Source organism: Tenrec ecaudatus, chromosome 12 (assembly GCF_050624435.1).
Source record: "Tenrec ecaudatus isolate mTenEca1 chromosome 12, mTenEca1.hap1, whole genome shotgun sequence".
NCBI classification, from domain to species: Eukaryota; Metazoa; Chordata; class Mammalia; order Afrosoricida; family Tenrecidae; genus Tenrec; species Tenrec ecaudatus.
The window spans coordinates 30,117,841-30,135,324 of NC_134541.1; the positions used below are offsets into that span (position 1 = coordinate 30,117,841).

The 17,484-nt window shown below is 48.1% G+C and overlaps 1 protein-coding gene and 1 pseudogene across 6 annotated transcripts in view; both read right to left on the bottom strand.

Moving 5' to 3' along the window:
- The window catches only part of KIF3B (kinesin family member 3B), a 45,373-nt gene that overhangs the window by 3,020 nt on the left and 24,869 nt on the right, over positions 1-17,484 (bottom strand). For all 6 annotated transcript variants that reach the window (XM_075563802.1, XM_075563803.1, XM_075563799.1 and 3 more), the window contains exons 2-8: positions 14,841-16,292; positions 10,302-10,403; positions 10,003-10,125; positions 9,782-9,900; positions 6,208-6,321; positions 5,390-5,495; positions 630-808 (exon numbers count right to left, since the gene is read on the bottom strand). In XM_075563802.1, the coding sequence (XP_075419917.1) occupies positions 630-808; positions 5,390-5,495; positions 6,208-6,321; positions 9,782-9,900; positions 10,003-10,125; positions 10,302-10,403; positions 14,841-16,244 (2,147 nt within the window). In that variant the 5' untranslated portion in view covers positions 16,245-16,292. The remainder of the gene's footprint in view (positions 1-629; positions 809-5,389; positions 5,496-6,207; positions 6,322-9,781; positions 9,901-10,002; positions 10,126-10,301; positions 10,404-14,840; positions 16,293-17,484) is intronic.
- Positions 826-5,383, bottom strand: LOC142462172 (neuromodulin pseudogene; annotated as a pseudogene).

Sequence of the window (17,484 nt, forward strand, 5' to 3'; positions counted from 1 at the left end):
CTGATGCTCAGCTCCCGTTAATTGGTTAAAATCAAATCTCGAAAGGCTCTTGAAATTGATCAATTAAAAATAAGTGTGCAGGCAGAATTCTTACCATTTGTGGCTTTCCACCCAGTTAATTTTTAAAACCCAGAAATTCGAAAGATGGAGCTTCTCACTGGGCATCAAGTTAAGCACCTGGCTGTTTTAATGGGCGAGGACTGTCAGCACCGAGGCTGTGAAGCTGTGGATCTTTGCAGGCCCATGTTTGAAGCCTGCTGTCGGCTGACTCCTTCTCTAGGGCTCTAGGACTTGGGTGTCTGAGCTATGGAACAGAATCGATAATTATATGCATAAGATTTTCCAGAAAATCAGGAAGAGGGTTCTTTTAATGCCCCGTGGTACGAGGCCACATTTCTTACAGGCAGGAACTGGGTGCTTCAGGTATCCTGCTGTTCAATACGCCTGGCAGAGTGCCTGGACCATAAATATTTGGGGAATAAGTGAGCAAACCCAGGTGTACTATGGCCACACTTCCGGGTACGTTCTGCAAAGTGTCTCAGAATAAACAAGCATTCTTGGCACTCTGCCTTAGTTTGCTCTTGTTCCAACATGTTCTATTCAAATACGGGCAATCAAAAGCCACTCACCTGGCCTTGGATTTCTTATTTGCAGTGCTTTCAAAGGAGGAGGCATCCACCTGAATCTCATCTTCATCCTGCAGTGCCGCATCCAATGCGGCCTGGACTTTGGGGGCAATGGCAGGGCCCTCGTAATCCCTGGTGGTCCGGCTGGGCATGTCCAGCTCTAGCAGTACGATGTTCTCTGCCTGTTAGGAGCACAGCCGTGAGCAATTAGGCGGGACCCCAAGCCACCACAGCATGCAAGCACCCCCCCCATCTCTCAGAAGTGTCAACGGCTTGCTCTTTCAAGAAACAACAAAAAACAAAGCCAAACTCATGCCGTCAAGTAGGCTCCAACTCATCTCCCCCCTCGAGGACGGGGTAGTGCCACCTCTGTGGGCATCTGAGGCTGTGACTCCCTGCAGGTGCATCTTCCCCCTCAGAGTGGCTGATGGTGAACTGCTGACCTTGTGGTGAGCAGCCCAATAGGGCTCCTCATAGGCTACTCAGAGCCTACCAAAAGCTGGCCAAGAATTGATGGAGCTTTATGATTTTTCCTCCTTGTGGAGTTATAGATTATTTTTATGATTTCTCTTTATTTTCCTTTAAAAAACGAACCCCCCCCCCAACACACACAAATGAGCATGTATTATATCCTAAGGGACATAAGGGAAGAATGACAAATGAAATGAAACCCACTTATTGAAGACAGTATGAAAATCCAGAAAGGTTATGAGAAGAAGCCAGCAGTCACCCATCCCCTCCATCACTGCTAGCAGGCCTGGTGAGCGTTCAGTGGCAGAGGGGAGGAGGCAGGGCTGTTGTGTATGGATGGTGTAAGCAGCAATAGCCCTGCCTCCTAAGTGACCTTGGAAACAAAGTCCTTCACTTGGAGCCGGTGTGAGTCTTCTCCCAGGCACACTGAAGGAAGAACACCGTGGCTGCCATGGCCCCTTCTCCTCAGGTCCTCAAGCCCCAGGGGCTCCAGGGAAGGCCACTGCAGGGAGGAGACAGGGAGAGGGAGCAGCTCCATTTCTCTCTCTGTCTACTGGGACACTATAGTAGCCCTGGTGGCACCGTGGGCTAGCCACTGAGCTACCAACAGCAAAGTCAGTGATTCAAACTTACCCGTCACTCTGCATTAGAAAGGCGAGGCTTCCTACTCCCATAAAACTTTACAAATCTCGGAAACTCAAAGGAGCAGTTCTATTCTGTCCTATAGGGTCACTAGGCCCTGGAATCAACTTGGTGGCAGTGAGTTATTGGCATGAGATGTATAGTTTCTCTTGTGTCCACTGCTTTAGATGCTGCCAACCTCTGGATCCCATCATCAAACTGAAACCGAAAGCTTTTGCTGTCAATTCTGGATCACAGCATACCTATAGGTCTGGGGGAGAACTGCCCCATGGGGTCCCAAGGCTGGGATCTTTTTTTTTTTTTTAACACTAATTGGCACATTTGTTTCATTTATTATTTTTTAAAACAATCTGGGTTTTTTTTTTCCCTTTTAGTTCATTCCAACACATTGAAAAGGAGAAAAGAAACGTGGTTTTGAATTCACTTGATCTTCTGGACTCCTCGGATGAACGGGGACATTGCACACACACTTGTAGCAGAGACAGGGAGGAACAGTGGGCTCCCACAGGGTCACATGCACCAGATCAAAACACTTGGGTACAATGCAAAAATGTCCCCAAATGATTGAATTATCATTACCAACAACTCGCCGTAACACCACCAAAAACAAAAATGTTTAAGGCACAGTTTGACTTGGGATCTTTCCTGGTTTTGTTTTGTTTTTAAATTTTGCCACACAGAGAGAAAAGGGGGTTTGTGGGTAGGGGAGGACAGAGTCACAGAAATGAGCAGGATTGGGAGGGGAACTTTAGAGTGGAGTTAGAGGGTGGGAGAAACTGGGTCAGGAGAGGGGAGGGTGGCGACATGGAAAGCCATTCCTTAAGTTCAGGCATGTTCTTGGTCCGCCTCATGGTCTTCTCCTTTACCCTCCTCCTGTCGGGCACTTTCCTTAGGTTGGGTTTTATCTATAGCTTCTAGCTTCTCTTCCGCTTGGCTGCTCTCCACAGTCTCCGTCGGAGGCTGAGCTGTTGCCTTGGCAGCAGCGTCCTCGGCAGCAGGGGTGGTGACAGCAGCAGCATCAGTGATGGCAGCAGGCACATCGGCTTGTTTAGGCTCCTCCTAAGCTGGGGCGTCATCGGCCTTGGAGGAAGGCAAGTTATCAGTGGAAGCTTTAGTAGCACTTTCTGACTCCGCAGAGCCAGCCTTCTCCTCTGAGGGGGCAGCAGCCTGAGGGGCTGCCTGCTCAGTGGCAGCATCAGGGGTGCCCTCCCCCCTTCTTCTCGTCAGAAGGATCTTCTCCGGCTTTCCCGGTCTCCTCGGACTTGGGGCCAGTGGTTGGGACTCCGTTAGCGGTGGTAGGACCATCTCCCTCCTTCTCCACCCCATCAGCCACAGGGACTTCCTCCTCCTTGTTCACATCAGTCTCGGCAGCTTGGCCATCCTCCTCCTTCTCCCCTTTGAGCTTTTCCTTGTTATGAGTCCAAGGAAGCTGGCTTGGATTTTGGTGGCAGCCTTGTGAGCTTTTATCTTCTGGTTTGATGCCACCCTGCTCAATCTTTTGGTCCTCATCAATTTTTTCGACCTGTTTGGCTCCTCTCATACAGCACACCATGGTTGTCCAAGGCTTGGATCTTTATGAAAACAGACTGTCATGTCGTTGTCCTGTGGAACAGCTATTGGGTTTGAACTTCCAACCTTCTTTCTGGCCGCTAACCACCTAACCATTGTGCCACAGAGGGTAAGCCTGTGGGCTTAAAAACCATGTTTTGGGCTCAAGATATAATCAATGAACTGTGTGTTTCTGAAACTCCCAGGAAAATGCTACTTCAGCTTCGGATACACCACTCACATACCCCCTTTACAACAGCCCACCTAATGCATTGTTTTCCTTTGCCTTTATATTAAATAACTTCGTGACAAAAAGAGCAGCACCTGCGGAGCTAACTTATTCCCAGTTTTTTGTTCTGGCTGCTAAGGGAAGAGTCAAAAACATCCATCTTTAAGTGAAAAGAAAAATAACACAAGTTTCTTGTTAATTGTTAGGAAATAGAGGTATGGAGAAAGAATATTTATAGGGAGTATAACTCTACCAAGAAGGCCAGGTTGCATTAAAGGTTACACACTGGGCTGCAATTCACAAGGTTGGCAGTTCAAAACCATTGCTCCATGGGAGACAGATGGGGCTTCTACTCCTGTGAAGGGTTACAATCTGAGATACCCACAGTACAATTCTACTCCATTCTATGGGGCTACTACACACTGGCATGGGACTCGGTAGCAATGAGTTTGTTTGTTTTGGGAGGACTTCCACCAGATGAGAGAGCCAGTTCACATTTTGATTTGTTTGCCCAGACATTTGAATTCATCTATACACATCTGGTACAAATTGTTCTACAATGTGCTTTTTGACTTAACCATGTACGTCTCCTGGACCCCCCACGTACCAGCTAGCTTCAGACCAGACTGCAGACTAGAGGAGATAGAGCCCACAGTGAGTGCTCAGGAAAGGAAGTGCTTATGGCATCTGCCAATATTTGGGGGCTGCTAAATGGTCTCAATTGTGGTCCTTTAGATAGGTGCACAGTTAAGATGCTAAATGGAAGCACTGTACTGCTTTAGCACACACACTTCCATCTCTTGTCTTGAAACTGGTGGCTGGTGAGTCCATTCAGACTCAGGGCAGCTCCGTGTGTATCACAGTAGGGCTGGGTTCCCTGGGACTGTCTGTGGCTTCCTTTTCTAAAGTAGACCAACCACCAGGTCTTTTTTGTGAGGCTCCTGACGGTGACTTAGAACTGCCAACTGTTTAGTTAGCTGCCATGATCATTCACTGCTGCACCACCCAGAGACTTCACTCTTGTTGCTCAACTCTGACTCGTGGCGACCATGTGCGCAAAGTAAACCTGCTCTGGAGGCCTTTCAAGGCTATGATCTTTGAGAGAAAGGTGGCCAGGCTTGTCTTCTGAAGCTGACAAGCTTGAACTACCAACCTTTCAGCTAGTTGTTGTGTGCTAACCATTCTGCCACCCACCCAGGGGCTCCTGTCACCACACAGTTACCTTCCCAGCCTCCTCAGAAGCTCACTGTTAGTATGTACTGACCAAGATGGACATGAGAATCCCTAGGGGGACAGGGCTTTGAGTTAAGCATTGAGCAACTAAACACAAGGTGAGCAGTTCAAATCGACCAGCCATTCCAACAGGTGAAAGAGGAGGATGTCTACTGCCATTAAAATTCAGTCTTGGGAACCCTAAAGAGCAGTCCCACTCACGGCAGTGGGTTTGGTTTGGGGTTTATTATACAGAGACAGGGTATTTGGAAGGAACCCTGGTGGTATAGTGGTTGTGTATTCAGCATCGATCCATAAGGTCAGCTATTGATTCGAGATCACCATCCACTCTGCAGGAGTCTCAGAAATCCACAAGGGCAGTGCTCCCGTCCTGTAGGGTCACAGGGAGTCGGCATCAACTCACTGCGATGGCAGTGAGTATTTGAGTGTGTGTATGTGTATTTTCCTTTGTCCCCTGAGTTCTGATTTTCCATGTCTCTTTCTAGCTTACATTTTTACCTACGGACTTTTCCATTACAAACCACCTCTAGAGAAAGAAGAGGTGCAAACAAACCTGACTTTGCCGAAGCGTGCCTAAGGATTTACAGAAATCTAAATGCCTCCCTGAGAGAAGGGAGGACGCCAAGAGCAGCCTGCTCACCCGGTACCGGGCCTCGGGGCGAATCATCATGGACATTCGGGCATGCTGGCTCAATGGCCTCTTGTAGCCCACGGCGGAGGCTGGCCGCTTCATCATCTGCTGGTTCCTGAAAAGGGACTGCAATGGTTAAAGGTCTGGCTGCAGGGCAGTCACAGGGGAGCTCAGCTGAGCTCTGGAGCCTCTATCAGATGAACCAAAAGCCAGCTAGAACTTCCCTGCACTGAGGGCAGACAGAAATGGGACAGGAGCTGCTTATCTTTACTGGTTGGATGGCTTTCAGACGGTTCAAGGTATAAACATCATGGGTGTTTTCATCTAAAAGGGCGTTTAGTGCCCTCCCCGACCCCCCTCCAATCCAGTTCATACAGGGCAGACACCAAGTATGGCTGCCAGCACCCAGACTCGGGCACCCTTGGCAGGAATCTCCCATTTTTCAGCACCTGAGGATCCTCGGCCCTATGTCCCACTAGACCTGACACCCAAGGTGACGCCTATGTTTTGCCCTCACTGGCTCGAGCACCCTACGCGAGCTAGCTGGATGGGGAAGCAGAGGGGCAGGAACTTGGGGAGCGCCATTAGTTCAATCGTGACAGCCTCCAGTTGCTAACACAGCGTCATGACCAGACTTTGACCCTCGGGCCCCGCGGCAGACCTGACACTGAGAAATGAGATCAGTTCTGAATGTCAATGACTCAAACAGAGCTGTGGCCAAACACCTCTGTCCATGTCCAGCTGATCAGCAGCCTCCCGCTCTTCTTAAATTCCCCCCTTCCCTCTCCTCCTCCCAATTTTCCTACTTAAAGTCAAGAGTGACTTACTCCAGCCTGGTGATAGGATGTAATTTCCAATGATCTTCTTCTTCATCAAAGAAGGATCTATTCATAATTTTACTTTTTTCTTCCAGAGGGATGAAGTTTTCTATAATAAGATGCCTGTAAGATAAGTATGTTTGGGTGAACACAGATGGAGAAGGAGGCTTAATTGGTCAGTGGTGGCTGTCTGGTGCCCAAAGCTATGAGTGAGAAGGTAAATGTTAAGCTGCCCAGCAAGCATGTACCGAGCATGTACTGTGGGCCTAACATCACACCAAGAGCTGAGATTCTGACATGCGTGACACCGCTGGTCTCTGCCTGTGACAGAGGGCTGGTGCTGCCCTGTCCTGAGAACACAGGAGCTGCAGCTTGAGGCGATGAGAAGACCCATGAGGGGGTGATGCCCAGAGCTACACTGAACACCTGCTGATGTGAACACCTTCTGCAGGGTCACTGGTGTTAGAAATTACGCTGCCTTCCTCCAACTCTGTGGATCAGTGCCCAAGCTGGAAAGCCTCAGGACTAACCCCCTAAGACAAGGGGTAGAGCCCAATGCCTAGCATTCTGTTAGGGGACTGAGGGCAGAGACAGTTCTTGAGCAGAGTCTCTCCCTGAGATGTGGCCAATGGGGAGCGTGGCAAACAATGAAACTGGAACCCACTGGCCTGTGTCTCCCTACGGAGCCTACTGTCTCCTGCCCCCTCTGCATGGGCCTTCACTCTTTCAGAGCCTCAGTACAGAGCAACACCCAAGGGTATCACGGTGAGAAAGGGGCAAAACCACTACCTCAGAGCTGGGGGCACTATGAGGAACAGGCTGGATCATTGTTTGTTTAAAGATAAAGCAAAAGAATGACTTTCTTGTGGGTGGGGACCTTTTGAGAGATTAAATGTTCCCTTTATTTTGTGACATTTAAGAAATTACTTTTCCTAAGATATAGTTGGGTGTTTTAAAGGTTTTACTGGTTACAAAAGACTCTGCTTACTCATTTTAGAAAAGAAGAAAAACACAATTATCCACTATCCAGAGACAACTCTGACTTTGTTCTGATCTTTTTTTTCTCCCCCAGTTCCACCAAGAAAGAGGAGCCACACAAGCATTTAATTTTAAGGGCTCCTTTCCAAATTTAAAACTCAGTCATAAAAAGATCCCCTTTGAAAAGTTTTTCTTTAAAGAAAAAGCCCAGCTAATGATGTGGAAGGGCTGGGAAGGGAAAACATTTTGCAACCCGAAATGAAATCAAGGATTCAGACCAAGACCATGGTTAATGACTCGCTCAGTGGTTCTCCAATCAGGCCACACATGACTACCTACGAAGTCTTGAAAAATACCTGGCCCAGACCTCAGAGGTAGACAAACTTTTGCAATGGAAGAGCCAATCCTGTCTCTCACAACAGGTTAAAAATTAAATATATTTTTACAAATAAATTAAACTGCCATTATTTAAATAACAACCTTTACAATTTTTCGATTTTACTTCAGAGCCACATGTACATACAGAAAGAACCATGCCTGGCTTGTGACCTGCAGTTTGCCGACCCCAACGCTAGACCAATGGTTCCCAAAATGTGTTTAGTGAAGCAACAGAAGCCACATCTGGAAGCTGTTGGAAGTGCACATTCTCAGCCTTCTGAACCAGATTCTTTGGGGGAGAGTAGAGCAATCTGTGTTTAACAAGCCCTCCGTGTGATGCTGAAGCCTGCAAAAGTCTGAGAGCCACTGGCCGAGGCCAACGAAATCCGTCTCTGAGCTGGAGCCCAGGCTTCACTGTCTCTCCCAGCTCCTCGGATGACTGCGGTGTGGGAACTAGTGTTTCCGGGCTACTTTTTAGTTGAAGGGACCGAGGGAGATAGAGGCACAGTTAAAGGGCATCAATGGTGAAGCCAGCTCACAAAGTCGTAATCCGAGACATTCTACAAGTCCACATGAGAGAGTTTTAAACAAGGATAAGGGATTCCTCTAGAGCAGTGGTTCTCAACCTGTGGGTCACGACCCCTTTGGGGGTCCAACAATCCTTTCAAAAGGGTCACCCAATTCATAACAGTAGCAAAATGACAGTGGTGAAGTAGCAATGAAAACGTTATGGTTGGGGGCTCCTCACCACATGAGGAATGGTGTGCAAGGGTGCCAGCATTAGGGAGGTTGAACACACTGCTCTAGATTAAGGTAAGTCGAGGAGAGAGATGATTTTGCTAAAGGATGTCCAAGTAGCTCTGGACTCACAGGAACCCATGTGACAGAGTGCCGCTGCCCCATCAGGTTTCCTCATTTATAGCAGCAGACCCTGGTCTCTCCGTGCCAACTCCAGGCGGACCAGAACCCCCGGCGGGTTGGCTGGCAGCCCAGTGCTTCACCATTGTGCTATAAAAACTCCTCTCAAGGGACATGACGACCAGAGGCAAAGTGTGGCTCACATTTAGATCCTAATGCAAATCGACCAAGAAAATTAACATGTACTGGGGACTAGAAAATACAAAAATATCATTGTATATTACAAATAACTAAACACTATTTCTCTAAACTAGCAATAAATAGTCCAATAAAAATTAAGGCAATCATTCAATTTACAATAGCATAAATATACACAGGTATAAATTTAATAAAAGAAGTATAAGATGCATACACTAAAAACTACAAAATCCTGATGAAAAATAAGATTTAAATAAAGATATTCCATGTTCGTGAATCATAAGACTTAAAATTGCTCATTAAGATGACCGAAACCAACACAAACTGACTGTCCAATTGAGTCTAGCTCAGTAGCGACCCTCGGAGAGTCGGAATGCACAGACAGGGTTTCCAAAGCCATAAATCTGACAGACACAGGCAGCCAGACTGTCCACCTGTCAGCTGGCAGCTGACCACTTTCACCTCTGAACCATCAAGAGTTCCTTGAGAGGACAATACTTCCCAAATTGCTCTATGAATTCAACACAATCCCTATCCTAATTGAGAATTGATAGGCTAATCTTAAAATTTATATGGAAATGTAAGGGACTCTCCCAATAGTCAAGACAGTCTCAAAGAACAACAGAAGTGGACTCAACCTGCCTGTTCTAACTTACTGTGAAGTGGAGCACCACTTAGGAATGGCAGACATTGAAACCAATGCAACGGTAGTGAGAATCCAAAAACCCTTACATTTATGGTCCACTTATTTTCACACAGGGTCTCAAGATACTGAAATCCGGAAAGAAGAACTTTTTCGGAAATGGAGTTTGGGCAACTGGGTAAGCCATATGCAAAGGGGTGAGATGGAACCTTACTTTGTAACTTATTCAAAAATTCACTCAAATCAGTTAAAAAAAAGAAAAAAGATAACTCCTTTACAATAGATAAGACCAGAGCTTTAAAAAGGTTTATGGGCTGGCAGGGACCTCGGAGAGCGTGTGGTCAAGTAGCTTGATGGGACCTCAGGGTGTAGAAGTGACTTTCTCAGAATAAACAGGAGACAGACAAGGTGGCTGGACATGAGCTAGAGAGAGGTTGGTAGAGGCCCTGTCTTCAGGAGTGTGTTCTTAACAAACCAGACCACCAACCCAGCAAGAGGCGTAGGGGCTGAGACAGGCCTGGCCCTTACTTGAGTTTCAGCTCCCTGGTGAGCTCATTCTGGGTCTGCTCCAGCTCTTGGCGCTCCTTGATGTGTTCTTCTTGGAGGTCATGGATCTCGGCCTTCACGGCCTGAAGCTTGGAGAAGAGCTGCAACCGAGGGGAGACGGAGGTGAGCAGAGCATCCAGCCAGAGAATAGTGCTCTCTCTCCCCAGTCCCCCAAAGTCTGCCTGGCCTCATTCCTTTGGTACCTTTTTGAGTTTTTTTGTCTTGATGTCCACCTCTTGCTGCAATGAGCTGTATGTCTCCTTCAGTTCCAAGGTCTCCTCATCTCGACTTTCCATCTGTTGCTGGATCTCTCTTTCTCGACGTTTCTGAGCAATATCACAAAATTCATTAGTTTGTTCTACAGACCAGGTCTGCTCCGAGATGAGGGCTCAGTAATCCAGGCCAGAGTCTCAGCTTTGGAGGGAGGACTGATCTACGACGAGAGCATTGCTCGGTAGACTTAACACACATCCCTCTTTCCCCACAAACAGTGAAAGCTCACCTGCTCTGCAATTTCCTGCCGTTTCTGCTCCAGGATTTTCTGCTGTTCGTTCGTATGATCCACTATATTTTTCCCGCCAACAAGTAGCTTACTCTCCATGGCCTGAGAGAGAAACAAAGTTGACTCCATCTTGAAGATGGTCTCTTTCAGAACACATCTCATAGGGGAGCCCCTGGAAGGTAGCGGGCTCAGATATCCCTCTTCTTACTCTCCCCACTCCTGGGGGTGGGCTGTGCCATTGGGAACAGTGACAATACGGTCTACCCATACACATGCAGGATCTTTAAAAAGTTCCTGGAAAAATTCAATTATCTTTTTTTGCCTCCAGGCACTTAATTGGGGGCTACTCGGTTTACTAAGTCACAGAGCTAGAGCCAAGTGTCTTCAGGCCAAGGTTTCTAATGGAGTGGAGAGTAGAGTGCCCACGGGTCATGTGGCTGAGAGCCTGAGGAGCAGAGAGGCATGCTTGCAGGCGTGACTGAATAAAGGCACACCTAACTGGAAGAACTGTATGCTAAGCATTTCTGATTCTGAATGATTAACTTCACTAATAAATTAGGGGAGGGGAATGCACAAACTCATAATCTGTTCTGTAAACATTCACCTAAATCACAAAAAGCTTTAAGCAAAACTGTAATCTTTTAATTCAGTTTTCCACACACTTTTTGAAGCCCACCTCATACATGAATTTCTGCTCCCCTTTTTAAAAAATTGTGGGGGGAGGGTTACAGGTAGAAATGGTTAAGTTGGTGTATGTTCTGCTGTGTACATTTTCAACAACAAAAGTATTGTCAATTCTATTGTTACAAAGAGAAATCATGGGGGGAGGTTTGTACAGAATGCCACCCCCCTTAAAACACACACCCCTACTGTGTGCTAAGTACTGCAGATGCAGTTGTGAGAGCTGTCACAGAGCTTACAGGCCTCTGAGGGACCCAGACAAGCAGAGACTGTATGTAGCCTACGGTGGCAGGTGCCACTGTGTGGGAAAAGCACACTGGAAGGAGGAGATTCAGACTTTAGGAGGGAGCCAGGGGGCCAGCTACACACAGAGTTGAAATTCAAAACAAACGCACTAAGATAAAAAAAACCTTTTGGAGTGTATGGTAGGAGAAAGTAGTAGGGAGGGGTCTGTTTAAAAACCTCAAAGACTTTTTAAAACAAACCGACCCCACTGCCATCAAGTCCATTCAGACTCACAGCCATGCCACAAGGCTCCATAAGAACAGAACAGCTCCACGGGGCTCCCGAGACTGAGACACTTCACAAGGGAGACTCATTCTACCCAGAGATCCTCTGGGACCCACTGCCGCATTATTTTTATTTTTTAAAACCATTTTATTGGGGGCTCTTACAGCTCTTATCGCAATCCATACAAACATCCATTGTGTCATGCACATTTGTACATGTTTCCATCATCATTTTCAAAACATTTTCTTTCTACTTGAGCCCTTGGTATCAGCTCATTTCACACACACACACCCCTTTCCCCCTTAGGAACCCTTGATAATTTATAAAATATATTTGCTGTGTTCTTTATGCATTCCAATTGAGCTGTGAAAATCCCACGCTGCTGCAGCCGAATGGGAAGAATGGCTGGAAGTGGGCAGGTTGGATGACAGGAGACCAGACAAGAGATTGTTTAGGGGTCCAGGCTTGGTGGGGGGGCGGGGCTGCATGGAAGTAATACAAGTCCAAGAGACTCAGGTGAGGCAGGATTCCGAAGCTCCTAAGGACTGAATGGATTGTGTCCTCCAAAATTGTGGGCTGTACATTCTAACCAGTTCACTGTTGAAAAGGCGCCCTGGTGGAGCAGAGGATGAAGTGCAGAGCTTCTACATGCTAGATTAAGGGTGCGGGTTGACCAGCTGCGCCACGGGAAGAAGAGGTGGCTCTCTGCTCCTGTGGAAGCCCTATGAAGCAGTTCTACTCTGTCCCTCAGGATCACTCAGATTCACAATCAACTTGTCCGCAGTGGGTGAGGATGAGGGTAAGCTGTGGATGTGATTCCATTTTCAAATGGGCTTTCTTGATTATGTTAATGAGGCATGGTCTGTGCGGTTGTGTTTTAAACCAATCACTTCTGAGAGACAAGGGGCCCTGGTGGCATCATGGTTATTGGTTGGGCTGCTAACCTTAAGATCAGCAGTTTGAGATCACCGGACACTCCATGGGAGAACGATGGGGCTTTCTACCCCCCTACAGTCTTGAAAACTTACAGGGAAGTTCTGCCCTGTCCTCGAGGGTCACTAGGAGTCGGCATCAACTCAATGGCAGTGAAAAACTGAGAGTGAAAAGAGTAGATTAGGCAGAGAGAGAGAGTCCAGGTGGAACAGGGTTTACGAATGGTGAGGGTGGTGTTTCAAGCTAACCTAGCAGCTCCTCACAAGAAAGACCTGGTGATCCGCTTCCATACAGATTCCAGCCAAGAAAAGCCTCTGGGCAAGTTCTACTGCGTCACATGGGGTCACAATGAGTCAGAAGTGACTCAGTGGCCACTGACAACAACAGGCAGCAGAGATGGCAGTAGACGATGTCGCACCACATGCGCATGGCATCGCTTCAGAGCTGAGAGGGACAAGAACTGAAATGAGACAAAGATCCCCACCTGGAGCCAATGAGAGAGGATGCCTTCTCCTAACAGGTCCCCAGAATTTGCCAACTTTGCCATGGTGCGAGAAATAAGTTGGCTGGTTCAAGCTACCACTTGTGGTATTTCTGTGACAGCCATGCTAGATAACCGCACCAGAGGCCTGTGGACTGACTGTGCCCTGGGGAGGCACAGGGGCAGCTGGCAGGGAGCATTCCCAGAGCTCTGGCTTCCAAGTTGAGGATAATGGAGCAGGCTCTGGGTAGCCATAGGCAGAAAGCAATGGGGCGTGCATGTTGGCACACAGTTCTGGGCTAGAGGGGGAGCCTGCAGCATTTCAGGTCCTAGAAGTGATTTACACTGGAAAAAACACAAGCCAACAGTTTTGCGCCTCGCTTTTAAGAAATGGGGAAACATTAACTCCAGTCCTACTGCCATCTTCTGGTGGGCCCCTTCGGTCAGGTTCTTCTCTCAAAATGAAGGGGCTGGTGCGCTGGAGCACTACACTGCCCCCATCTCCAGCTCCACTGTTCTTTGTTTTAGGATGTGACAGCATTCAGGGGTTCAGACAGACAGACAGACAGACAGACAGACAGACAGGTAAAGTCATCTCCCCATGGACTAAACACCCAGATTCTTGACAGCAGGAGTCTGGAGGGTTGAAGTGGCATGCAAAGGTATTCCACAAACCCCTTCCGCGAACACAGTTACCCCCGATTTCCACATCGGCTCGGCTCTTGGGGGTTTTGCCCTGGAAGGGCTTTCAAGGCTTTAAGGCTCCTACTTCTACACTACAATAGCACCTAGAGCTCTCTAAAGGGCCACTGAGGCCACAGGTAAACCTAGAGGAGGAAGCTTGGTGGATTAAGGGGGCGGAACAGAGGGGAGGAAAAGAAATTGTAAGCTGTGATCAACCAGTGGCTGCGGTATCCTCTCAGACTTCCAGGGCCATGTCAAGGAAGACCCGTGGTGGCGAGTCCTGCCACCTGGGGGAACAGGATACTTCTGCGAGAGAAAGGACCCCCAACAATGGGAGCCTCCACACTCCACATACTGCTCAGCCATGAGGGAAAATGAGGCCAACTCATTTGGATGTATGAAATATAATGAATGAAATACATTAGCACGCAGGGTTTCGGGGAGGGGTGCTGTTTACAAGGAGCAGCATGAGGAAAACCCTCTGGGGTGACTAAAGAGCCGCTGGAAGAAGGGTGAGTGCACACGGCCACATAAGAAAACCACTCAGAAAGCGGAAGACGCACGTACTCTAGAACCAAACAATGCCATGCAAGAAGCTGACACACACGGTGTCCAGGAGCCAAGGCCCTGAATGTGCAGAGCCCAAATGCAAGCAACCCAGACTCTCAGAAGGGTGGCAAAGCTGATTGTGAAGAAATCACAGCTACCGGCCCCAGTGTGGACAACTCCCATGAACTCAGTATTGAGAAACCAGAAGCAAGCTGCAGGGGTGGGAGTCCGTTTACACACAGGCGAGGGACGCTGCACACAGTCGCAAGCTTTGTAGCAGAGGTATTTACAAATATGCCAAAGCCCTAGCGAAAGGCCAGGAAACCCCCAACGCCAGCCTTAGGGTAATGGGAACACAAGGGAAGGACCAGAAAGGGCTTCTAAAGGTTTAAGTGAGACTCTATTCTGGAACCCGGGGCAGATACAAAGGTGTTAGTTTTATCATTGTTCTTTATACTTTCCACATATGTAACAATTGCTCTTAGCATGAATTTGGTATACGTTTTAATTTGGGGGGGAAAAAAACAAAATTTCCCTTGTTTCAATTGCACAAATGGTTAGAGGAACACTGGCTATCCTGGAACTGCTGGAGAGGCAAAAGAGAGGGGGGACAGCATCATATGCATTTTGGGAAGGAGGGGGCAACAACGAAAGGCACCGAAAGGGGACAGGGCCTCAGGAGGCGGGGCGTGGTTTGGTACCTTGATTTTGGCACCCAGCATCTCGGCAGCATCCTTTTCCCGCCGCAGATCCTCCATCTTCTTCTCCTTCTCCTTCAGCAGCCTCATCTTCTCCTCTGCAACCAAGCTGTGGTCCTCTACAATGGCCCGCTTCTCAATCTCCAGTTTTTCTTGCTGTTCCCGCCAATAATCATCCTTATCATCCCCTTCCTCCTCACCCTCTTCGCCCTCCTCCTCCTCCTCTTCCCCACCCCCACCACTGCCACCACCTTCCCTCCGCTTCTCCCGCCTCTTCTTTCTGCCAATAGACCGTTTTTCCAGCTGGGCCTTGAGCCGAGCAATCTCTTCCTGAAATTCTCGAAGAAGGGCATCCTTAGGGTCCTCGTTGACCCTGGGTTTGTTCTTAATGTTTTTGGCACGGTTGGCATATCGGAGAGTGGTCAGCGTCTCTTCGACATTGTAAGAGGCAGGTCCCACGTTGGCTACCATCACAGTCTTAGCGTTGCCGCCGAGGGAATCTTGGAGCAGCCTGGTAAGCTTGGAATCCCGGTATGGAATGTGCGTGCTCTTGCCATCCACCAGGGCCGAGATGACATTCCCCAGGGCGGAAAGGGAGAGATTGATCTTGGTGGCTTCCTTCAGTCGTTCCCCGTGAGCACCGGTCTTGGCTTGCCGTTCACTGCCAGCAAGATCCACAAGGTTCAGCTTCCCTACCCGGATGTGGTTCTCACCGTCAAGGCCCACCTCGCTGCACTCGATGGTGATAACAAAAATGGCGTGAGAGCGGGAACTGTGCTCGTTCATGTTGGTGGCACCGACGGAACGGTTCTGGTTCCCCACGTTCATCACGTGCTCGATCTCCTTCACACTCTTGGTGACAAAGGAGGACAGGTCTTTCACGTACACTCCTGTGTCAGGCCTCTCCTTGAGCTCAAGCCTCTTAGTCTGATCCTTGGAGAGCAGGTCTCGGATCTCCTCCTGGTAGATCTCTAAATACGAAGCCCTGACCAGGTACTGTTGGTTCTGGGATCGAGAGATGTGGGTGAAGATGTGGTCAAACGAGTTAGGGATGACCCCTCTTTTTTCAGGGTCGCCACGCACTCCTTCCATCGTGTAGGTTTTCCCCGTCCCTGTTTGTCCGTAGGCAAAGATGGTCCCATTGAAACCCTGCAGGACAGAGTCCACGAGGGGGCGGAACGTCTCATCGTAGAGTTCAAACTGCTTGGCGTTCCAGTCATAGACTGCATCAAAGGTGAAGGTCTTGGGCATTTCATGGGCCACACCTCTGGGGTTCTTCACAGACACCTGTCCCAGCTTCACATCCACATCTACCACCTTGTCGTAGGCAGCAGCCTTCTCTTTGCCATTCATGGGCCGACAGCGTACCACCACCCTGACGGCCTCTGAGCTTTTTAACTTTGACATGACGGGCTCTCAGCAGGTCGGTCCACAGTGTCTCACGATGCTAAGGCCCTACAAAAGAGCAGAGGTAGGTAAGTACAAGACGGCTGTCATTGGGGCTGTGTCAGGAAGATACAACTGTCATTAGTCTGCATGGCAGCAGTTGAGACAATCAAGTCACCTTCACCTCACTAACCTCCTGAGAGCTGTATTTAATAGCTTGACCACACAGTCACTTCCTTGTGGATTCACAACCAGAAGCAGGAAGAATTAAGAAACTCTTCACCATTACTGCCCTCCTTTTTGTTTCTCTTACACTACAGGCTAAAGCAGTGGAAATCTTGCAGAATAGTGATCTCATGCCGTCTTAAAATTTACATACACAGACCCTTTAGTCCAGCAATTACATTTCTAAGACTTCATCCTACAGACACATCTTTTTTTAAAAAAATCATTTTATTGAGGGCACTTAGAACCTTTCTAACAATCCACACATCCATCGTGTCAAGCACATTTGTACATATGTTGCCAACATCATTTTCAAAACATTTTCTTTCTACTTGAGCCCTTGGTTATCAGCTCATTGTTTTCCTCCCACCCTTACGAATCCTTGATAAATTATAAATTATTTTCATATCTTACACCATCCGCTGTCTCCTTTCATCCATGTTTCTTTTGTTCATCACTTGAGAGGAGGGGTAATATGTTAGTCATTGCAATCAGTTCCCCTTTTCTATGCCCACCTTCCCCAACCCTCATGGTATCAATACTTCCATTATTGTTCCTAAGAGGTTTATCTGTTCTGGATTCCGTGTGTCAAGCTCTTATCGGTACTACTGTACATGCTCTGATCTAGCCAGATTTGTCAGGTAGAAGTGGGATCATGATAGTCGGGGTGGGGTTGGGGAAAGAAGTTTTTAAAGAACTAGAGGAATGCTGTATGTTTTGTTGGTGCTAATACTCTGGCTGGCTCATCCCTTCCTTGCGATCCTTCTGTGAGGGTATGTCCAACTGTCTACAGTTGGGCTTTGGGTCTCCACTCCGACTCCCCTCATTCACATCAATATGATTGTTTTGGGCTTTCTGATGCCTGATCCCATCAACACCTCATGATCACACAGGCTTGTGTGCTTCCTCCATGTGGGCTTTGTTGTTTCTCAGCTAGATGAGCACTTGTTTAACTTCAAGCCTTTTTAAAAAAAAATCATTTTATTGGGGGCTCGTACAACTCTCGTCACAATCCGTACATTCATCTTGTCAAGCA